At 36.9% G+C, this 25,413-nt stretch overlaps 1 protein-coding gene across 8 annotated transcripts in view; it reads right to left on the reverse strand.

The window, feature by feature from the left end:
- The window catches only part of WDPCP (WD repeat containing planar cell polarity effector), a 149,233-nt gene that overhangs the window by 71,375 nt on the left and 52,445 nt on the right, over positions 1–25,413 (reverse strand). For all 8 annotated transcript variants that reach the window (XR_008436537.1, XM_053974594.1, XM_053974592.1 and 5 more), the window contains 4 exons: positions 17,695–17,809; positions 14,266–14,399; positions 9,776–9,967; positions 292–901 (listed from right to left, as the gene is read on the reverse strand). Coding sequence is in view for 7 of the 8 variants with exons in the window: in XM_053974594.1 (XP_053830569.1) it covers positions 292–901; positions 9,776–9,967; positions 14,266–14,399; positions 17,695–17,809 (1,051 nt within the window). In the remaining variant the exon portion in view is untranslated. The remainder of the gene's footprint in view (positions 1–291; positions 902–9,775; positions 9,968–14,265; positions 14,400–17,694; positions 17,810–25,413) is intronic.

Raw genomic sequence — 25,413 nt, forward strand, 5'->3', positions numbered from 1 at the left:
TAATATACTACAGATTAAATAAATTTTTCAGAGGAAAAATTGTTATGCTTTATTAAAGTAGTGAGGAGCATTATGGGATGCTGATCAGACAGTAGGTTGGGGTCCTATTCTATGAATAGGAAAAGGTATAAAATTATTGTGAAACATAACGAAGTCCTTAGTGTCTTCAGATATCTTTGGAACAATTTGCTTTTAAGGCTCATATACCTAAAATTAGGGTGTTCCCAACCTTGTGGGATACAGATATTTCTTTGACAGCTCAAGGTTCAACAGATGTGCTTAGTAACTTACCAAGTTTAAAATGAAGCACTCCCAAGGGTCCTTTATCAAATCTAACCAACAAACAATCGTGACTATCCACGCTGTCAGGACTGGGAAATGCACCTGGAGGAGCAGCCCACTGGATCTGGATGAGGCTGGTGGGCACGTCAAAGTGTTTACTGAATTGCAAAGTTGCCTCAGGTGAATATTCCTGTGCCAAGAGCTGAATTTTAATTGGGGACAGCGCCGTGTCAAAAAGCTGCAGCTCCCCTTGAGAGCTGCCAACCACCAGCACGGCTCCGGACGGGTGGTAGGTTATTACAGCAGGGAGCAGCTCTGCTTGGGCCAGCAGAGTCACTTGGCTGTAGGCTTCGTACAGAACTACTGAGGAGTCTTCACAGCCCAGCACCAGCTTGTCTTCTGTCACATCCCTGCAGCAGCTGACGGCCCTGGCTCGCAGGGGGACCCTGGTGACGGCAGCGCACTGGATGCGGTTCCTGCCGCACGTGTAGACGCAGCTGTCGGCCATGGGCTCCTTGGCTGCGGACACCGAGCGCTCCACCGTCAGCACCTGCTGGGGCTGCACACAGCTGAACCTGGCATCCAGGGGCTCCCACTCCGTGCGGACGTAACTCAGCACCTGGCAAAAATCCAAAGCCCTTTGGTACTCATTTGGAGCCATTTACTCTTAAAAACACACTGCTGCGAATGCGCTTTCCTGTGGGTCAGTCACAAGAAGGCATTCTCAAAATGGAGCTCTGAAATTTACTCTTTTAACATTTAAAAGGTTAATTCATTTGATTAAAAAAACCTCTGCAATAGAGTTTGAGCCATATTTGTTGGTCTGGACCTACGTAACAGGTTAGCAGAACCGAAGACGGTCAGTGATGGTAAGAGGAGAAAGGACTGATGTAAAAGAATAACTTATTATTCACAAGCGGGCTGGGGTAAAAATCCCAAAATTCTGGGAAAAATCTATAGTAAGTTACTCTTAGCATCAAGCATAGAGGATTTTTGATCATTTGCTTTGGGCCATGGTAACAGAAAATATTCCTCTGTAGTGGTAGAAACAGTGGCATGTTAAAACAGCACCCACTATACGTTGCCAAATGAGTAGATGGTAGATGTTCTTGGGTGCCATGGAGTTTTAGATGCAGAAATAATGAATTTGTGATAGCAGAAAAGCAGGGACCATTACAGGGTACTTGAAAGTTAAACAAACGGGAGGAAGAACACAAAGGCAGAATGTGATAAAAAGACAGCAGCTGGCAAAGAGCAAGAATCTGTAGTGTGGAAACATGGCAAGTACCCTTAAGAGGTGGAAGCAGCAGTGGAGACCAGTGAAGGTTCGTGTACTCTGAGAAACAGGTTTGAACAAGAGGTGTCGTACAGGATTTGAGCCGGGAAACCATGAGAGAAACAACAGCTGTAAATAAGTTACAGATGAGCTTATGAAAAGGTATTTCATAAAAAATAGAGAGAAAACCCGTGGCTCTAGAAGAATGAGAGTAGTGTAATGTGGATATTCTCAGCTCAGTCAGAGAGAAAGAGAAAGGTTTTCTAACCAGGCAGAGCCTGGGAAACAGTTGGGAAAGAATGTAAATAATTCTCTAATCTATCTTGTTATTCACATTGTTTATAAATATGCTCTGCCACTGTGCGTCATTCACTGCACACCAATGGTGTGACATGTTTTTACTCTAAGACCAATGAAATTAGTCTTCTCGATGTCCTCTATATATAGAGCAGTATATTTGAAATAAATCAGAGCTCATTTTCTTTGCCTTCTGATCTAGAGTTCTCTGTTCCCGTCCTGCTCGACAGCGACAGTGTAAGTCAGTCAGAAACTTGCTGGTGTTTGTTCATGCAGAAAGAAGGAGTGAAAGGAAAATGTGAACCTGAGCCGAACCCTGCTCTCATGTATACCCACAGCAATCTCCACATTGTAAATTAAAGCTGCTGACCTGCTGCAACTTTTGGAAGCCCCTTGAGTCCATGTGGTATGAAAGCACAGAAAGGGGTAAAAAATGTGATTAAAAGGTAGAGAGAAGATGAGGAAGGAAATCTAGAAATTTCAGGGTGAAAACAGAAAGGCACACATAATGTTAGAGCAATTTAAATTTGATTTCCACAGATCACAAGACCAACTGAATATGCAATTTAGCCTTTCATCTTGTAAAGGAGAATAAGAAATTCAGATTTTTTTTTTTTTTGCATACTACCGATTACTTCTAATGTAACTGATAAATTTATAAACAAGCTTTTTGGGATGCTGATCAGACTGATTAGGATCTTTTGTTCTGACAGTTTAGTTATTTTGTCAGCAAAGGGGTTTCTCATTCAAAAGAAGGAAAAAAAAAAGGATTATTGCAGTTCTCTGGCTGGAAACCAGATGACAGTTAATACAAAAATCTTTGCTACTTTTAGATGAGTAGTTGGGGATGTGCAAAGAACCACTTAATGCAAAAGCACCTGATGAAGAAGCCAATGCATTCAACCTGTGAAAACCACACCCACCAATCTGAACAGAGATCCATGAAAATATGTATCAAAGAGGAAATAAAAGATTACTTTACTTTTATAGTCTGAAAAACATTTTCTCACCTCAACTGTTCCCTCACCCATGGCTTAGCCTCTGCAACTAGTCATTTTATGCCCACAAAACCTTGCAGTGGCTACTGTGCAGATGTTAGAACTGCTCAAGTGTGTTTATTAGGGTGTTAAATTGCATGGCAAGGAAACTCCTAAAAGAGGTTATTGTGGACAAAGGATTACTGTGACCACAGAGTTCTCTAACCCCAAATAAAGACAAAGTGAAGTGTTACTTTTTGCTCTGCAGTTTTCCCTAGGAGTATGTATAGAGACTCAGGTAGCTCCCTTCCAAATGTGTGAAACTGAAATCTTGCCCAAGCAAGTCTTCAAAGCTTCTATAACTTCAGTGAAATGAGCCTTGAGGCTCTCTGGGACTCACATTTCTGTCTTCCTGTGGGAAGTTTCAATGTACTGCATCATTCTGCTACATATTTTGACCCCAAACCAGTATTTTTCTCTGGACAAATCTTCAAAAGCTCCAAGAAAGAAATGAAGATCCATAAAATAATCAGCCTGTGAGAGATGAGAGTCTGAAAGCACTGTTAAATTCTGAAGAGAGACTGGCCTTGAAGGTAAAGGCAATAGAGTAGAAAATATGTGAAACATGGGTTTTACACCTACATAGGAGTGACTGGAGGAAAACAGCAATAGAAACAGTCACAGAAAAACAAATGTTGCCATATGACTGTTTGAGAGTCAGCAAGTAAGCTGCAACCAATTCATCATTTTGTCCTGCCTTCTTTGAGCAAAAGTAGGACAAAATGATGATCACTATCTAGAATTTCAAAGGCAGTAAAATCTTCCATTTTGGAAGACTAATGAGACTAATGAGACTTGAGATGAGAAGCTTCCTAGCTTCACATAGTTTTGAGAGCAAATCCTTGAAATGAAGTCTAGGGTAGGTCTGCTTGCTGTATATAACACAATTCTAAACTAGGAAAAAGTTCCTGCAAGGAGAGAAACTCTCTGTTGCCTTTCAAAACGTAAGGTTTGCCATAATGTTTAAACACATAAGGCTTAAAGGAAACCTTTCTAGACACTGCTGTTCAGATCCTGGCTGAAAACAAGAGAAACATTTCTCCCCAGATTGGAACAGATAAGCTGCTTCTCATGCATCAGTGGCCTCATGTGCCTCTTGCAGGAAGAGAACCAAGCTGAGGGAACTCTTTGTTCTGCCTTCCAGTTCTGCTGAATGTATCTGGTATTCAGCATTCTGAAGGGGAAAAAATGAATATTCTCTTTCATCTGAGATATGGGTTTCTCTGTCAGAAATTAGTTTTATTATTCATTCTTCATGCCACTACATGGAAATTTAAAGCAGAGAGACACACAACTACAGAAAAGTTAATAATGCTTTTGAAAGATAAGTCTAATAATCAAAACTTTTTTTTTTTCTTTTTCCCAAGAAGATGGCATTCTGTCAATTGTTCTCCTATCTGGTAAGTAGACACATGGTAGTAAATGTAGTGCATATAGTACTTTAGCTTTCCATTTAAAGGAATCCACTGAGATTCCTTCCTGATGAGAAGCAGTTCTCTAAATCATTTAACAGAACATTTGCTATGGAATGGGAAAGCAAAAGCTGGAGGAGTTTACTCAGAAATGGGTAGAACAAGTATCAAATTTGTGGAGGAGGGGACAGGGCAGTGGGTCTGAAAAGACAGAGCTGTAATATCACAAGGCAGGGTGTATTGTCCATTCAATGTTCAATACTTCCCATAAATCTTGAACTAAGCACTTAGCCTTAGATTTCAAGAAAAGATTCCTGGAAGTATTTTGCATGAAGTAAAACCAATTACTTTCTTTAAAAGAAATACATTAAGTAAAAGATTTCAAAGTTTTATGACATGATTGCTACAAAAATACAGTACATGCATTTAAATACTGTCCATGTAATTTATACATATTTCCTTTATTAATGTAGCAGTCATGCACCACTGCTACACATTTATATTGTTTTCCCCTTGCACTACTGCCTTGGACTCTGCTTCAGTTCATCAGCAGGATGAGGGATGCTATACATGCCAGGTTCCCAAATCCTAGAGCCAGGAAGCATAACAATCCAAGTAAAAGAATCTGCTCATCTTTGTAAATAAAAGGCCTGCTATGCTATTTAAAATAATCTCTTTCATTTTATGTTTGAGAGAAATAATAGTGCTAGCTTGTGTGGGCAGTATCACTCTTCTCAGTGAAAGTTTTTGAACACTTAAAATTGAAGTATTTTACATAGAGTGCTGGGAAAGGATAAAGTCCAAATAGCAAAACAAGTAAGAGTTTTAACCAGTATTTCTTAAGCAGAAAATTGGCTTACCAGGCAGATGAAAAAAAGAAAACAAAAGAAACAGAGAAATAAGCTTGCTGTGACTGAATTGTGTGTCTTTCAGATGAGAAAAGAATGTTTGATTTACTTTATGGATGTTAAAAAAGTGTTTATTTAATTTCACACAGTGAGGTTCCAAATAGCAACAAACATTTTAATTAGAAATGTAAAGTGGAAAGTGTGGTGCACACCAGGGTAAAATAGTTTTAAATATGACCTAAAAAACAGTGAAGTTGAAAGGAAAAAACCACCCTATTTTAAAACATTTCTAAATAAAAATGAAAAGCTCCTACTCTAGGTTACTTATTTGGCTTCATTGCATCTACAGACCTACATGCAATCTTATTATTTAGATCTCCAGTCAACACTTATTCTTATTTTCTTTCAAAATTTATCATCATCATCTTTATCCTGTATTATTCATTGAACTTCTAACCCAATGTGACACTGAGGATTTCACAGTCTTTGCTGTATGTGTGAGAGAGGCATTTCAGCCATTCAGACACACAGGGTAGATGTTTTTCTGAGCACTCCAGTAACTGTAGGACAGCTCACACAGAAAAGATCTGCTGTGCTTATTTCACAAATCCGAGGCACAATATGAAAGCAATAACTATTAAATATTATCTCTTGGGAGAAAGAAAAATAATATTCTCTCTCAGGGAAATTATTTTTTCCACAGGACTGAAGTATAATTTCAGTCATTCCCACTAGCACTAAATGGAGTGAAAAAAAGAATGGTGAAGACAAATGCAAAGTGGTGCAGTAACTGTGCCCTGGCATCAGCACCTCCTGTTAATTTGTGTTTGCAGAATAAAGTTCATGTTGATTTTAACATGACTTTCTCCCAAAGCATTTAATCCAAAGATGATTTCACATCAGATCCTATTCATTCATAGCAAATTGTCTGAAATAATTTCTGGATGATTCCTCTTCTGGTTTTGAAATCAAAACACCAGCATTATCTCCACAGGGATACAACTGAAATAACAGTCTCTGATCGTTGGTAATTTAAGGTTAAAAAAACCCAACAAACCCCAAACAAAATAAACCAAACAAACCTCCAATAATGAAATAAATAAATTAGAGAATGGGTGAGTTTTCTGGAGGAAACCTATGCACACAGGAAAGCAGACAAAGGTCCAACAGAGAAACCCTCCTGCAGCAACATGCATTGCACACCGAAGCAAGGTCACATGCTACAGAGAAAAGCACCTTTATTTCTTCAAGGGACAATTCTTCAGCAAATCTTACAGCATTCAGCACAGCAAACACTGATCTCAGAAAAAAAAATCAGTAAAATGAGTCAAGATTTGTGAGGAAAAAGTTATTTCTGTTTGTAGAGGAATAGTGGTTACCTATAGCCTTAATAGCAGTAAATGCTAAAAATAAAAAGCCACGTGGCAAAATTCAAATCAAATTTCTAGTGTGTTTAAAAAGTAAAAAATGTATTTCCTTCCCTGAATTGAGAAGCTGCTGAAGTCCACAATGCCCCAAACACTCCTCGTGCAGTGCGAATCATCCCAACACAGAACGTGCAGTTACAGGTGATGATCGTGATGAGGGCTTGAGCTGCCTCATGCCAGAGCTATTCCTGTCCTCACCCTAATAAGCAGGGTCACTCAGAAAATTCTTGCAGGCAGGAAGCAGCACCATGTAAGTGCCCATTTGCCTTTGCTCTGCCCCAGCAGCAGGAGTGGCAGCAGCTGGCAGGTTGTTCTGTGGTTTCTGTAGGTGAGCACTGAGGTGATGGCTGTGGTGAGCACCCATTCATTTCCTTGGGCTTGCTTTCATAAAGCCAACGTGCCAAACAGCTCTTTATGGTCTTGTTATTCAGCAATTTCTGTTTTTCTCCTAATTCTAGATAATAATGCTATTTTATCCAGCTGAGACTACTATTTTCAAGTAAAATGTTGGTGGTATTACTTTACTACACTTCTTCTTGATAAATGCCCTAAACTGAGTCAATTCACACTTCTCATTCTTCTTGTATTGACAATAATCTTTCACTGGGAGTAAATTCATATTACTGATCAAATATGATAAATATGGATTTACTTTAATGAATAACAAAGGCATGTCCAGTTTTTATTGCAACTCTATACCTGAGGAATACTACAAATGGCAAGGGATTAGAGGCAAAGAGAGGCAAAAAAGCATGATTACAGAACCACTGTATTTTTGTGATACCTGACCTAGAGAGTAACTGTTTACAAGCTGTCTAGAAATGCTAACTATGCTTTTTTTTCACATATGAGCTATCAAATATCCTTCAGAAGTAAAAGGTGTTAAAGTTTCCCTGCAAGACTGTAGGGGAAAAATGCACCTCAGTTAAATGCAGACTGAGGGCTGATGCTAATTCTAGAGATTCTGGGTTATGACATTCTCCCATCCATGCACAGGAATTTAATCCCTGCCCATAAGGAACTCTACAGAAATCAAACAAAAGACCTCAAGCAAACAGCACCATGGGTGACTCAACATAAACATAAAGGTTAAGTGTATAGGCAGAGTGACCTGAGCCTTCCTGAGCATCCAAGAGCTGAATGCATGGAACAGCCTGACAACCAGCAAGACAATCTGTTACTCATTTATCACTTAGTTTTCCATAGCCCTGGCATAGTGCTTGGTATTTTATTGATAAATACAGGAAAAGAAATTTCATCTGAAGATCTAAGAATTAAAACAGAAAAGTACAGGCAAAGAATTAGAAAGGGGAAAGCAACAGTCAATTTTGGCAGTGCTGCTTTTAAAAAGAAGTTTCTCATATTTCTGTTACAATATGGGCCAAATTAAAATGATTATGACTTTAAGCCTAAGGCCTCAGAGAATGTTTATTATCACTATTGTGTAAAGCATCAGTGATGTGCCTGAGCCTATACCAGAGTTTAAACCAGAAAAGGAAAAGTACATTGAAAGATGCAGGGGAATGCTGTGATTTGGAAATCTCCCTGAAACACATTAAATGAAACACAGAGAGCTTTAAACTGATGGGGTGGTTTCTGTTAATTTCTTAAAAGAAAAGACTCTCTAAAAATCATCTCAGGAAACTGAGACTGCAAACTGCTATGGTGGCAATAGGGAGATTTCTGGAAGACATGGGAAGGAATAAAATAGGCACAGGAATGTTGCTCTCAGAACCTGGACATACAGAAGTCATGGTAAAAAATAAGGTCTGAAATGTTAGTGGGATGAAGTTTCATAATAACTGGCACAGGGCTGGAAAAGCTTACAAAGAACAGCCTCACATTTTAGCTCCCAGAGTAATTTTTCCTATGTGATTTGGCATAGCTGCAGGGGGAATGGAGAACTGCAGGTGTAGATCAGGCAGAGGAGAGAGATGAGTCAAAGATGACCGCAAGTGGAGAGAGGTCAATTGAAAAGAAGTAAAGAAGGCAGAGCTGGAGGTAATTTAAACTTCAATTCTACAGTGACTAATGACAGAAATAAGAAAAGAAAAGCTGTCTCAGCTACCTTTTCTCATCATTTTCAATAGGTAGAAAATCCCAAGGGAAAAGAATCTACCTTAAATTAATATTAGTTATCAAAGTAACTAAGTATCAAAGTAGTTCCAAGACATTAAAACATTTACATCTTCCCTAATTAAAGAGAGGAGGATGCTGTTTGTAAGAGTAGCTTATTCTTAAGTGTTACTTAGGGGTTTTCCCTACAGGGAAATAGTCTGCAATAGCTAATCCAGAACAACTATTCCACAGCTGATCCTCGAGTTTGTGTTCTTCTCCCACAGTCAGTGCTTTTTTAGTCCATATTAGAAGTGGGTAAAGAGAAACTGAAAATAAAATTCCAAATACAGAAGCATCTATACAAGATGTTTGTCCAGAAAAGCTTTTATATTTTAAATTCAGGCTCTGGATCTTTCAGAGTATGCCCAGATAGCTTCATTTTAATATTTCTACCTAACAAAACAAACTGGATTCAAATATTCTTAAACAGATGAAACAAAAATTAAATAATTAAAATGAAAACATCTACCTATAAATGTAAGCTAAGCAGGTGTCAGGAGGGGCGTCAGCTTGTAGCTTTGTCCTAACTCATAGTTTACATTCCCACCTGTAGATGGTGAGTTTTAATTTTTCTTTTGAGAAAAATATCAGTCCCTGATTTGACCAATACTCATAACAAAAATTTAACCACCATCTAGGCATAGTAAATATTTTTTGAAAAACACTTGAAAGAGATGCAAATTGCCTATCAGTTAACACTGAAGACAATGTAAAATAATTGTATCAGACATACATGCAACAGTTACAATTGCTAATTCATATTAGAGTTTTTTAATGGAACTCTGACACTTCTATTTTCAGTTTCAGCAGCACCAAAGCTATTTAATGATAAAGACCTAATTTCCTGGCTACATTTCTCAGGTTGACAGTTTCGATGTAAAAATAGTAAACAAAGTAAATAAGGTGCTTTTCTGTTAAATAACAAACCTTTGTTTTTACTATTAGAATGGCTGATCTTCCTGTCTTATGTTTTAATCATATATGTCCTTTATATCTGCTCGAATATATATTTAAGTTGAATAGCTCTTTTTTTAGCAAATTTGAAAAAATCATGTAGCAAGACAGTTCATCACTTTACCTCCAATTTGCCATGTGCACAGCCTAATAGCAATAGGTTGGCTCTGTCCCTCTGACAGGAAATAGGAGACCAAGGCCATGCTCCATCACTGGTTGCTGACCACCAGCAAATGACCAGATCTTGCATACAGTTTATTGCCAGGTGACGTTTCATCCTTCTACCTTCTGGTCCAAGTATATCAACATAAGAAATCTGAGGGAAGAAAAAAAATGCAGGAAATATTGGAGGTGATAAAATAGCATGGTAGGAGCAAGTGGGAGCATTTACTTTGGATGTGTGAGAAAGAATGTATATATACACAGAGCCCTGCGTACATATATCTTCATAGAGGCTGTCTGTAAACGTGAAAAATATCTCCTCAGACAGAAAGACATGCTCACTCTTTTATCTGTGGGGAGGGGATTGGGATGGAAAGGAATATGAGTTAAGAAGGAATTTACTGCAATGACTCCAATCAATACCAAAATGTACAGTCATGGTTGCTTGACAGCATCGACCTCCACACAGGATTTAAGCTTAGCCATATTAAATGACAAGTTCTGCAAAGCTGACCACGGAGCTAAGGCTAGTGTTTAAGACATAATCAAATATTAAATATATTCTACAGTATTTGAGCAAACATGTATCTTTCTTCTTCCTCCCCAAATTAAGGAATGGAAACACAAACATCCGCTTTGCAAAAGAACATATACTTTTCTGCATAATGTGGATGAGCTACAGCATCATGCGTAAAGTTTATGCAGCTCTTGAGAATTGTGCCTCTTTCTCAGGAAGGATTTGTGGAATTTATTATTCAAACTCTGTTATTTGGAGCATGGTTATTTGAAAACATGAGCAGTGCACCATCTGGGTGACACATGCCAAGGAAATATAGATTGCACCGCATTTCTGCTTAAGGAATTAATGGAAGGTTGATAGCTAGGGGAAAAAAAAACTATCTTGCCATTGCTGGTCAGCAATAATCGAACCACTTTCTGGGGATTAAGCGCATGGCTAAGCCTACTGGACCAGACACTAGCAAAGGGCAGGGGGTCTTCTTATCAGAGAAATGCTTCTGGAGCCAGTCTCACTACATGACAGATTGCTTTCATATTCCTGTCTGCAAGGCAACAAAGGCTGGCAGTAATGCGATAATGCCAGAGTGCAATGGGTGTTAAGAACCCGTTGCATTTATGTATTGTATTTAGTAAATAATCAGGCTCATCCAAATTGTGATCTCAGCTCTCAACCAAGGCCATTAAAATCAAGGTTAATGCTTTAATAATCCTTTGCTGTTTTTTATATGGTCAAAAAGAACCCTTTTCTATTTGCATGGTCATAATATTATTGACCTCTTCATCCCATGAATACACATAAAAAGGAACTGAAATCAAAGTAATTACCAGTGTTGTTCTCTCATGGTAAACATTTAACTCCTTGTTCTGTCTCCGTCAGTAAATTGAAATGGATTAAAAAAATACAGACAGGAAAAACTTGAAAAAGGTCAATATTTTTAGAATATCCTGTGTTTTACTTGTCAAAATATTTTCAGGGGTAAAGATAAAACATACACAATAGTTAGGAGGTAGCTGCTACTTGAATTAGAATAGCTAATTTGGTGACAACACATTGATTAGGCTGGAAAAGCACAAATACTTCCACAAGCATCAATTAGTCCTGTATTGTAGTGTTAACTGTTCGTAACAATTGCACATGTCATAACAGCCACAAATCTTTGTCAACATTTATGTCTTGCATTAGACATGTCACTCTCAATATAGACTCACGCCACTGAGAAAAGGTAAATAATAATAGCTGGTTTTTCTGTTTTGCTGGTCTTCAAGGCTGTAGTGATTCATATAATAAGTCTTCCTTTATTGTTTCAAAGTGCAAATAAAATTCAAGGCGGTATCAATTAGAAAGGAAGAGCATAGGGAGATTAATTCATTTATTTAGGCATGCATTGCATAAAAAACTCAACTTTTGGAAAAATATCAAGCTGTGAGGAGGAAAGCATGGTTGACTTGTTCTTATTATTGACAGAACTCTGGCAGTCCAGTACTGCTGACAATTTTGCCCACCATGAGCCTGGACATTGAACAATGTGAGGTTGCTTATCACTACAATGATAATATGACAGAAATTTAATTATATCATTACAAACATCTTCCTCATTTTAGAAATGGGACTGAAAACCCCAATTCTACATTTCTCAAGACTACGCCAAAAGTCAGAGGCAGAAATGAAGGTTACAATCAAATCTCCTGAATCTTGGCTCCAGATTTTAATCCTGTGTTAGTTCTATACCAGTGCACCCTACCTTTTTCATTCAATTTCTCTTGAACAAAACCCCAACTCTAAAAAACCCTTTTTTCTCCTAAACCCACAACATTTGTTATTGTTACATATTGTTACATACTATTACAAGTTTGCACAGTTGCAATCGAGGACCATCTTATTTTTCTACTGCGAGTGACACTAGTGCTATGTCTGTGATCTTCCAGCTTTTGAAGTTCGACCAAAATCAGCCATGAAGAACAGTAAATCAATGCAGAGAGCTGACACAATATTATTGCAGAAGTGAATAATACTTTCTGCAGTCTCACACTGGTGCAATTCTGAAGATAATAAAAATTATATTTAGCTGCCTAACTAGCAAGCCTCACACAAAAGAACATTCAATTAAAAAATGCAAATGCCTTTTTTTTTGGCTGGTGGAGAAATGGCCCATAGTGATTCCCACTGATTTCAAGAGAAAGCAAAGTTAATGTTGAGCATGGAGGTGTTTTGAGAAGCTCAGCTGTGTCAGCAAAGAACTGAACTTAACAACCTTATTAAGGAGTGCAGCAGATACTTCTGGTTTTTCTAAACATTAAATCAGGAGCTGTGGCCCTCACACTTCAATGACAAAGGCAGTTCACCGCAGCTTCTTCGTTAAACTTTAGTGCTATTAAGAAAAAAGCCCCACCACACACCAGGCTCGCTCCCAAAGCACAGCCTCAGTGAACGCCACAGGCCAGGCACAAGGCACAGCATTTTAAAGTAAAGTATGTATCAGCTCAGTTCCCAGTGAACAGTGAACTGTCTCAAATCCACGTTATAGAGGTTGGATCAATCTTGCAAACACAAGCCATTGCTGAAAAGAGGCCCTGAACTGAAACAGCCTGGAAAATGTATTAGATATTAATCCTAGCAGAAAGTATTTCTACCAAGCAAGTTAAAACACATTATGGCAAAACTTAAATTAAACATATCCTTAAAGAGCTTGCCTTGCAGATGCAAGCTCCCTTATGTGAGGAAGTAAATTACTGAGGGGTTGTCAAGGGGAAAATATTTGCTAGCAAAAGATTGTTTTCTTTAATGTTTATCCAGTCTGAAATAAATACAAACTCTCTCTCCTGCTCACATCTTTCTACGTTTCTTGGGAAAAGGCTTGACCCTTCTTCGTTCTTGCAGTGAATTGGATGCAGCCCATTCCCTCCTTCAACTGTTCAAAGTTAATTGCTTTGGCTGATTATTTTTTCATATTGCTGTAGCACCAAGCACTTCCACCTAAGGAAGTGGTGTCCTGATACCAAAGTGCTTATGGTTGAAATAATTTATGTCTACCCAGCCCAATCCATCCACAACACAGTGTAATTCATCTTGAGATGAGCTGGTTTCCACTGACCTCTGGACTGGGTAGTTTAAAGCTCAGCTCAGCTCTCTCTAGGCTACCTTTGCGCTGCTGCTGTCACTGCAGTGAAGACACACCCCAAAAAAAAGGGCTGCAAAAAAGGAGCATTTCAGTCTTCACTGTGTAACTAGTAAATTGAGACACTGAGGCACCAAGTCACTTGCATAAGGTCACACACATAGCTGGCCAGTGGTGAGAAACTCAGCATCTGTGTCTTGATTCCTTAATTCTAAAAGCAACTCTCCCAACAACACCATTACTGTAACTAGTGGGGAAATAAAGATTTCTGCAAAGAATTACAAAGGTCTTGGACCTCAGACAGATGACTGAATTATCAGAACTTCATGTGCTTGTGTCTATCAGCTGAGCCACAGTAAGTGACCGTGTGTGTTTTCAGCCCACGACACACAGGAGGTAAAACACATTAACTTAAATCTTTTACACTGAGGTTTACCATTACAGACTTTGCTTCATGCTTGTTAGATGCCAAGAATGTGCCAAGGGTCACTTACTGCTGCTCAATGGACACGAGGTAATCCGTCAAGCAGGGGTAACTCAAATGTGTGTCTGAGCCTGAAAATAAACACTGCAGAAATCTGGATCCCTTGGCACAGTATTTTAACTCTTTAACTCAGAATGCCATTCTAATTTTTTTTGACTTTTCAGTATCTGCCATTTTTAGAGTTTGAGCTGCTCTGGTCAATTATATAGAGGTTTGCAATTTATGTGGCTGTACAATATCAGTGAACACCAGTGGTACATGATGTATACATATATATATATATATATATATATATATATATCTAACATTTGCAGTCACCATTGGCAGCTATACCTTAGAGTCCAAACAAGAGAGTTTTTCCAGTCTTTTGTTTACATCGGGAGAATCCATTGTCTTTGTAAACTGAATAAAGCAGAGTTGGTTATGGTCCTCAAATGACAAGATGATGAAATTGTCTGTAAGAACAGCTGAAAAAAAAAAAAACCACCAAATAAAAATTGTCAGCACTGTAATACCTGTCTCTAGGAACAAAACAAAGTCGTGAACACTCCACTGAGATGCTGCAAAAAGCAATTTTTTTCAAGACAGTGTCTTAAACATTACACTGAAAGCCCTGTAATGTCCTAAAACATATCAGTGTGTCATCCTGTCACAACCTTCTTGGAAATGAGAAATAAACCCTAAAGAATACTCTGATTACATGCACCTGAATAAATTATCTCATATCAAAATGCCACTACATTCAAATATACATTTTATGCCCTTCCACACTAATTTTCATCTCAGTATTCAGCCTTCGGTATTTTTTTTTCTTATGGTTGCATCCACCAGTATTTTGCAAATGGACCTCATATAGCTTAGCTTGTGTTAAGGGTGATAAATGCAAATGAGTACTCGAGGTGTATCTGGTATTTTGACATTGTAAGGTTCCTGGTGCTGCTGCAGACACCAAGGGGGCTGTTACATGCAGGATAAGGCTTTGGAGGGGTCATGAATTAATTTACTGAAAGCTTCACATGGGGGTACCCAAACAATACAAGTAATCCAGATGGAACAGACTCCCTCGGAGTCTGGAAAAGCTCAGTGGAATCCCCACTGTTACCATAAGGGGACGCTAGATCAAATGAGTTCAATAGAAAAGTGATTAACTAATCTGTCAATGGAAATTACTTTAAAAATGGTATGGAAAATTTTCCCCAAGAGTTACTCAGTTATTCAAGCAGCACCCACACTTGAAGAGATGTCTGAGTATGAAATGAATCACTGGGGTAAGTAGTAGCAGATCCCTGATGGTTTAAAACGAAGGTTGTAAACTCAGAAACCTCTCCTAAAGGGAGAATGACAATTAAAGTGGAACCAGACTTAGAAACAAAACAAACAAAACTCTGTGGAACAACCTCTGAAAAAGAAACAAACAAACAAAAAATTATTACTAATATCCCAGATTCTTAAATCTAAATTTTACATATCCTGAAGTAGATTGACAGTTTAGTCTTACATATAGGCATGGAAAACTGGCTACACAGCTTTGCTTTTCTTTAGTCTGATTTATAACCACTTGCATTTTCCAACAGTCATGTCCTGGCACAACTCTGAAGTATCTGGTATGCAAATGCTAAAGGGTAGATTTTAGAGCCAAATAATTGCCTTTGAAATGTAACATTAACACTAACTTTTTTGAAAAAAAAAAAAAAAAAAGGTGATAAACCATGTGATAAGGTGATTCAGAAGCTATAACTGAGGTCCTGCAAACACATGAAAATTGAAAACCACTGAATATGGTATCCTCAATATGTATGCACACAGTTAAAATATTTTGATGTCCTCACAGACACAGTTTGCATTAAAGATGAGTTGCAGCACACCTCAGATACTGATGAAATTTTGCCTATAAATAATAAGAACCAGGAGCACTTTCTTAGATGCAGGAGGATTATAAAAGCAGTAGTAATTCTGTATTTTGTGCACACAATCTGACCTTTATTCCAAATGTTAAGAGGACATGCTACTTCAAATGAGAATTACAACATTTCATAAGTAATTCTGGCAGATTGTAGCCTTATCCATTTCTACATATACACAATTGCTGAAGTAAGAACTATTATTTCTACACAGGGTTCTTGTGCTAAATGTAGAATTTCTCTTGGCCAGCTTTATAATCACAACCATAATTTGAAGCCAGATTTGGAAAGATGTGCTGTTTCACTGAATTAAAATTAATTTCCTCTAGGACAACATTATCTCATGTTTCTCATGTAAGGATAGTTCAGTATAAAAATTTGTAATTTGAGCACTATTTGTGTGGGTAACAAAAGCATCTTTTATTGTTCATGAAAATAAAAACTGCATTGCAATGAAAGTTTTTGAGTGGTTTGCTTTTACTGAACAGAGGCAGTTTTATTTCACACTACAGACTTGGCTGTTGGCAAACATGGAGGTTTAAGAAAATCCTGATTATGTGAAAACAAGGACAAAACATTATATAATGTTATTTATATAATAAATACAGTCGTCCAAGTGTAGTAAAACATATTTCTTGCTTTACTGTTGTTTTAGTTGTAAGCTCATTTAGTTAGCAGTATTTTCCAAACAAATATTTCTATGACATACTATGCCAAAGTAAGGCATGACCAACATACTTTATTTTTTATTGGTTTTTTAAAGATCAAGTATTCCAAATAATTTCCACAAACTACTTCAATTTAGGAATAACTTTAGATTCTATGCTTTCCTACTTTTTGTGACCTGAAAGTAGGAAATCCTCCCCCTAGAAACAGGGTGCAAAAAATCACAGAAGGAATTAGCAGTCTAGTAATTAAGGTGGAGAGTGAAAAAAAGAAGACAAGAGATAGTAAATGTGTTCTATTCTCTCTGTATAATTCGTTCATAAAAAATGAGGTCCGGGTTAAATTTTTTTGATAAATAAAGATTCTACAAACATAGTTTTATTAATATTAATTTTCAAGGCTAAACTACAATATATTGATAAGAAAAGATCAGCGTGTATTGGTGTTTCTTAAAACCTAGGCCAATATTCAACAGATGCCTGGGTAGAGAGAAAATGAAATAATTAAAGATCAAACCTGAACTAAGCACATATTCTTACTAGGAGGATGTAATGTGGGTCTACTCATAGAATTTGGAAGGTAGTGCACATGTAATATGGCTCACACCAAAATTTCATACCCCTGCTTCTGCAGAAGCCAAGATACTGGTTGATTTCTCAATGTTATGAGTCATATCATAAAGCTACAGAAAACAGGGACATTTTGTAAGTTTTCTTCTGCATTCAATGAAAACTTAATTTTTAGCAGTCGCTAGTTAACAATAATAAGGAGATTCTGGGTATCAAGAAACTAAATCAGGACACCTCCACATAACTAATGTTATCCAGCCTTTTTTAATAACAACTTTAATAACAACTACCCCATGCAATTATTCAATTGGCTAATGTTTGGTTCTGTCCCATTTTCCCACTTATGAAATAAACATGACAAGTTCAAATGGCATGCTCACAGTGATTACAGTGTGTAAGAAACGGGATTTTAGAAACCCATGCAGCATTTGACAAGCCTGAAAACTTTGATGTTAAATATTATTCTTAAAGTGCTCTTAGTCCTGAGGGTTGTAACTATAGCATTACATGCAATTACTTGTTGTGTTTGCAAGTCCCCAGTGGCAATAATTAGTCTACCTGTTGACATACTGGTTCTCTGCTCTATTGTTAATGTAGGCAATTGATTTGCACATGGGTGTAATTACCATCACTGATGGTGTCGGAGATGAGCTTCCCCACCAGGGTCCTGTCAATCACCACCTTCTCCAGCTGTGGCCCAGAAAGGCTTAGGGACACCAAAATACCTGAGTGAAAGAGGAGCTGAATCCAAAGAGTGAGAAAACAAGACATCAAAAATCATTAATAAAGTGAAACGTTCCAAGGTACATATTAGCAGCTGTCCATTACGTAGTAATCTAATTTTCAAAATTACAAAAATTAATTATCATTGATGTGAAGATGTCTTATAACGGCTTTGAAAGCTTTTTCAATGAAACAGAGAGATGTAACACAACACTGAATTATAAGGGTACAAGAAATACAATTGCTGAACACTTGAAGAAGTAGCTACCTCCCCAAGAGTTACATAAAATGTACTGAATTAGTCTGTTAAAAATGGATCAAAAATCTGTTTTGAAAGAGGGCAGGAATCACACTGATCACACTATCGTCCATAGACCTGATATTTTCTGTAAAAAGTAACAGCATAGCCTGCATGTAAAAAAATGTAAAGTAGGGTTTAATATAATTCTATGTTATTATCACAGATTAAATCTGTTCTTGTTATTTCTGATAATTCATATCTTGTTTAAATAAATAATTGTGCCCTACCACAGAGACAGCTGTGAGCTCCCAATAAATCCATTCACTCGCTGACATAATGTTTTACATGTCTCTCTTAGAAAGAAAGAATTTAAACTATTGGACAGGGTTATTTCACAGTTAATTGAATATTCATGCCTAATTAATTTAAATTAAATGATACATATAATCTTGAAGACTAAGTCACAGAATTTATCAGCTCCTTCTTATGCAACATCTTCTATGAGAGAAAGAATGCTCAGTGGGAGGAGTTATGAAAAACATGTATTTTTGCATAATTAAACCATTAGTCATTTTCTGAATGCCACTACTACAGCAAAGGAATTCAGAAAATAAAGCCCATAAAAGGAATTCTCTGTGGAAAGACCTCTGCAGACAAGTCTAGAGGCTTCACCAAAGGCCAGGAATCTGAGACTCCAGCTCTTACTTCTACCCAACAGTAGATTTTTAAAGAAATCCCTATGCTTTTAAAAAACTTAACTACTAAAGAAACACTTGCTCTTGTTGGAGAATTTGGCAGAAAAAGTTCCCTGTTTGTTCTGGAGCTGTGAAACAAACAAGGTTGTGATATAATTTTTAGAATTTTCTTGCAGTGAAATTTACTGGATTGTATAATAAAAAAAAAGTATGGGGGATAGGAATGGAGTGATCTAATTGGACATGTCCCTCATGCAATGCTCTGCTCCCAGTAATTTAGTTATGGAAACTCTCATTTATACATATTTTGCTATATCACTATACCTCTGTGCTCTCCAAAGAACAGAACAAATGTATTTAAACAAATTATTTTCCTATCCTAGTACCTTTAACCAACATGTTTAAAAAATAAATTCTAGTGATGTGTGAAGTAGAAACAAATAGAACCCTGTGATGTGAAATGAGTTTCTAAGAACAAATGATCAATTCCCATCCTGCCAAAGTCTAACCATACATTCATTTGATAGATATATTTATATATATAGTCAATGTTTCAAAATTCCCTGTCATGACAGATGTCCTTTAAGGTTTTGTCCTAGTAAAAATGTTAGACACGCTTACACTCATGCAGCTTTTATTACAATCTTTCAAAACTTCAATTTGTCCTTATGTTGAAGTTAGGTTAGATAAAATCACAATTTATTTCCAACTTGGTAACATGAAGTCCAGCAAGGTTTGACTACAGTTGGCTATAACTGTCCAAAAAAACTGCTGGAAAAAGTGAGGGTTGAAACCCAGGCACTACCAAACTCTGATGTAGGCAACAATGAAGTGAAATTACATAAATACTCTAGAAAGCTCAGTTCTAAATAACTGAATGGATTTCAGCCTGATAGAGGAGAGTAAAACACCCTCAATCTTTCAGTGTTATGTGCCAACAAGAGGGATGGTGCAGTCAGGGTGCAAATTCACTTTATGCCTATGTAGTAATTTTCTGGTAATGGCATAAATCACACCTGCTACAGAGTTAGAATAGAAATCAATGAAAACCTCTCCTGTGTTTCATGACAAGACATTTATATAAACATAAAATGTTGTGCTAATGGGTGTGCTTTGCTTTACATCTATGAAACTAGTTAGCCATTAAAGCAATGTTATGGATTTTCAGTACTGTACAGATCTCTGTGCCATCACTATGGCATGACAGAATCACAGGTAGTAGGTAAATGCAGTATCATTTCCATTACTTCTATTGTTTCTCCCATTGTGCTCCCTCCTCCTTTCATTTTACAGCTAAACAGTCTTTCTCATTACTCTCCTCAGAACTCTGAGATATTTGGGAAATCTTAAATTGTATTTTAACAAATTTTTGTCATAATAACTTAGTGCATTTGGTCCATAGGTTTAAGTTCATTCTTCTAGGAACTTTTAAGAGTCTAAATTTAAAAGGTTAATCAGAGACTTTACACACTATATTGCCATGCAAGGTTAGTATTTCATCCATTTCCCTTTAAAAATGCCTTGGATTAGAACAAAGGTTTTTTAAAAATTAGTTCTTCGAGTTTACCACGAAGTACAAGCAGGCACTTAAAGAAAACAGGTCAGTGGTGGAGTCACCACCCCTGGAGGTATTAAAGATGTGTAGATGGAGAACTTAAGGGCAGGTTTTAGTTATGAACTTTGGAGCATTAGGTTAACAGCTGGACCCACTCTTAAGGGTCTTCTCAACCCTAAATGATTCTATGATTCTATGCTTTCATCAAAAATATTCCATAAAAGAGAAAATATTTATGTTCTCAAATTGTAACCAATATTTCAATTTGCTACATTCTGTGTAGCCTGTGCAAAGGCTGCTCCATGATAATAAGATTTAGGTGCTGTAACACTTAAGCTTGCCTAGTTAAGCTTATATTTTGGTGGATGGGAGCAGTCCAGTCAGAAGCACAAATGAATATAAAGCAAACAGGGAAGATTGCAAACTTGGCTTGAACAGGGATACACAGTGATCCAACTCCAAAGGGAACAGCCCATAAATGCTGAGGAATAAAAGCCAATGTAAGAGGCATTATTTACACAGGGCACTACATCATTCCATCTAACAGATATTAAATTAAGGAAAGAAATTCACAATGATGAAACACATAATAAATTTTTCAGATTGAAGTACTGTGATGGGAAAACTAAAATCAGAAGAGCTATCTCCAGAGCTTAAATAGTCACAAGGTGTTCCTAAACAAAGTATGAAAGCATGACTTCATACTATTGGAAGAATAAGGCAGAGACTTTATGCTTAAATGTAGTCTGAGTAAAATGTTTGGGCACCTGGTTATTCTACATTCTGGGAAGGAAGGGCCACTTAATTTCTCTGTTATGGAGGAAATGAATGTGAAGACTTTTATAGAAAGGATTATGTATTTTATATGCCAAAAATTGCTCTCCACTGAGCAAGAAAGGCATAAGCAGCAGAGGATACTCAGGGGAGGACTTAGCCCTTCCCTTCTCCAATAGCAAAGTGCTCTAATATGTATTTGAGATAGTTTTTATTAAGCATAGGACTTAAGTACAGGTTCATGACTTATGGACTTTAGTACAACTTAAGCATCTACTTAAGTAGATCCCTTTATCCTCAGAAGCCTGAGCTCTTGACTCCTCATTCATGCAGCTCAGCTGCTTATCAGCTCTTCTACCTAAAAAGATACCTGTGGAGCAAAGCCAGGATTTGCTTCTATCTGATTAAAATTGGAAGAGAAGGAAAATATGCCTGTAAAAAATATTGCTGCAAACTGTTTTCCCTTAGAGAGCCCAACTGACAAAGGAATATGCAAAAGGAGAAGAGAATTGCAAAGCACTTCTTGTTCAAGCAGGTTCCCAGGGTTTTTCCCCACCTCTTCATTCCAGATTGCTTTCTTAGCCACCCCACCATAATTACTGTGTTGCATGCCTTATTACAGATGAAGTTATTGTTGTTACACGTTACTGTTTCGCAATAATCAATGCATTTGTACCTCTAGCTCCAACTATCTAAAACCACACAACACATTAATGGTTGTGATAAAAGCAACCAAAAGAATTTAATATGAGGGCAGTGCTCCTCTTAGTAATTGGGGATGGGTCCTGGCTTCTCATGTATTCTAGACAGAATGTCTTGGTTTTGATATCAAATGTGCTATGTCACCATGTGTCTTGCTAAATCAGTTTGCTAATGGGCATTGTAGCTGATAGAGCAAGCAAGAAAATATTGCTGTGGAGCTCAATTCAGAATCCAGTTCTAAATACGTCAACGACAGCAACAGAAAAACTATTTATACACATATGTAAATTGCAGCACAAATACAACTAAATGAAATCAAGACAATTTAGTGAAGTACACATAAATCTTATTCATTAGCAGGTAACAGATATGATTCATAGCTGGTGCTTGGCTTTTATACAATAAACTATATAAGAGGGTTGGCATGTGCTTAATTCAACATCAAAATGCAAATGTAAAACTAAAAAAAAATTTGGAAATCAAATGTTTCAGCTAGATCTCATTTATTTTTACTGCTTTATATTGTAAAACCAAACCTTAAGCAATGGCATAATTTCATAGGAAGATTTCATGATTTTGTGGCATAACTTAAAAGCATTCCAAAGAATTAGAGAAGGAGACAAAGACAAGAAGCAGCCAGATCTGAGTTGAGTAAACTCCACAATACTGATAAAATTAATTGCTTAGGTTATTACTCCTTGGCAGGGAAAGCTGAGGAGCACAGTGGCATCTTATTGTAAAGACTTCTTGTCTTTTTCCTGTCATCCTTCTTTTATGGTCTATTTATTTTTCTTTGACATCAGCTAACTGAAGATTACAGGATTATTTCAGCAACTCAGCACAGGTCATCAAAGTTGGGGATCAGAAGTACCCTACAGAAATGGTGTGGGTTCAGATCCTATTGGAACAGAGCTAAAGAGAAGACCTCAGTCCTTTAGGACTCAACTAAGCTCTTTTAAATATGAGAGCAAGCTCCTTGACAAAAATCCCTGTGCTGTTCAGGTTATGTTCACATGAACTGGCACATCGTCTATTTCAGAAGCTCTAAGAAGTGGTGGAATGTATACTTAGGACTGTAAAAATAAAGGTCATTGGGGTTTTTTTGGCAATGAACAAGGAAGTAAATATGAAACTTTTAATGTACTGATTGCACACCAAAAAAAAAAAAAAAAAAAAAAAGCAATAGGACAAATTTTGATGCATAAAATTAAATACTAACAAAGCTAGAAAACCAGGCCAGTATCAGTATTATGGTCATTCTAGGCAAGGTCATATAGAAATATAGAAAAGCCAACTTTGAGAAACACACTCATGCAATGGACAAGATAATCTGCAGGCAAAACAAGTGGATTTCTCACTGGGGCATATGCATGAAGTCTAATTGGCCATTTGCACATGAACAGTTAACATGACAGCACCCTTATTTTTAGCAGATGCACATTTAAAATTACAGCCCCCAATTTTTGCCTGTGGGCCACTTCTAAAATGGAAGTGCTGGAGGAAGAGTGAGGGATTAGGAATAGTGGTATATTATATATTTAGGCTACAGAAGGCACACTGGCAGCAGCCCTATGCTTGTTTTGCACAAAATCTGAGGGAAATCACACTACTCTCTTAAAGCATAGCCTTGTTTTCATTGCATCACCTTTCAGTTTTCATTCCATTTGGCTTGCTCAAGGTACAGCAGCCACTGAGTTTTTGGATGGCATTTTGTTATTATAATACAAAGGGAACTGCTCCTGGTTCAGCTACAGGTATGGCAGATTCAAATATAAATAACATTTAATGAAAAATGGGAAAATGTGGCTGTTGATTAATATTTTAATTTTAACATAAAGTTTATTTAACCTTGTATTGCTACTAAAAAAAAAAAAAAAAAGGAAAAACAGATACTATAATTAAAACCATATGCTCAAATTTAGCCCCAAATATTGAAATTATGAAAATCAGGGTAATTTCCTACATGTTTTTCATGCTGTTTGTCTGACACACTGCTTTAACACTCCAAGTTAATGCAAATATGGACTCTTCCCACTAGCTCTGGTATTCATCCAAAAAAGGCTGTGAATACAGCAGTGTTATGCCACAGATGACACCATTGCATGGTAAGCGCTCTCTGCTGAAACAGTTAATTAGTATTCTACTTAGAACTAAAAAATAAATATACAACATCTTCTCCAGAAGCTTCAGAACATTTGCATCAAAGAGGGACAGTTCAATTATTGCTGCCAAATGCTCAAAGACAGATGAGCAGCAGAAAAACAAACCATCTGACATCAAAATTGATAGAAGACAGCTTTTCTGTTCTAGACTCTTCCAAATGATTAATTTTTCTCTATTTTATTTTCATTTGTTGGAGGTCTTTTATTTCAGGAAGACAGAAAGTGGAATAACACAATTGTTTTGGCAAAACACTCTAACCCTTGTTGGAGATTTCAATAATCAGTCACTATTAAGCAAAAACATTTTGTTTTGTGATTGAGAAACCAAAAGCAGAATTTAAGGACAGAGAAATTACTATGATTTTATCTATAACTTTCACTCTGGTTATTTTTATCTCTAACTTTCACTCTGGTTATAGATTATGTTATAACCTATACCATCACTTATACTCTGGCCTTAGAAGCCAACTGAAAAAAACCCCAAACACTCAATTTATTAAATTACCCCTTTACATGGTTCAATACCTAATACACTAAGATGAAAACACCCATCTCTTTTCTTTCCCATCTTGTAGAAGAAATAAGTTAAATTGCATTTGTCTCATTCATATTGATGTAAGTCTGAAAAAACTTAGAGGATGTGATGTCAAAAAATAAAGAAGAATTTTATACAGAACTGATGGTCAGCCAAAGGTGTTATATTGTGTAGGCAGGACAACACATCCTGGCAAGGAATTTACTTTTCCAAAGTATGTACTCTACACACTGCAGGTGGATGCTGATGAATGGTAGGGGAAGGAAAATGGTAAAGGGAGAATGGACAAGGAAAGCAAATGAAGAGATAGAAACTGGGATGCAAATGAATGCAGTCACAGCTAATTGACTTGGTGTTTCTTAACCAAATTTCTTTCCTAATCAGAACAATAATAACAGGAAAAAAAGATTCCCTCGAATTAGCAATTAATATTTAAATCAGCTCTAGAAGATTAACATTCACAGATGTATACTATGTAATGTGTATGTGAATGATATACATTTACTTGTAGTAAGATCTGATAGGCAAATGTAGCTTAAACAATCAATTTATTATTGATATGAAAAGACTACATACCATTTGGCATGTCAAGCATTTAAAAATTTTGCTATTCTTAAAGGCATTTCTGGAATTTTAGCTGTACAGTGTTTAACAATCACTCTGCTGACACACATTTGGAACTACTTGAATAAGAAGAAAAAATATGAGTCTGAAAAACCATAAAAGTTAGAAGACAAAGTTCCTTTTTTGAAACAATAATATTGACAAGTATTCCCCATACCAAAGCAGGTTCAAATATGATGCATTTCCTCATGAAGGTTGTATAAACATATAAAATTCACTACTACATATTTTTTTCAGAAGAAGAACATGATTATGGAGCACTTCATGTCCAGCTCTCCTCCCTGCCCTGCTGTTCTGTCTTAGTGAGGATGTGAAAAAGGGTTTCTTGTGCACA

Source organism: Vidua macroura, chromosome 3, assembly GCF_024509145.1.
Source record: "Vidua macroura isolate BioBank_ID:100142 chromosome 3, ASM2450914v1, whole genome shotgun sequence".
Lineage (NCBI taxonomy): Eukaryota > Metazoa > Chordata > Aves > Passeriformes > Viduidae > Vidua > Vidua macroura.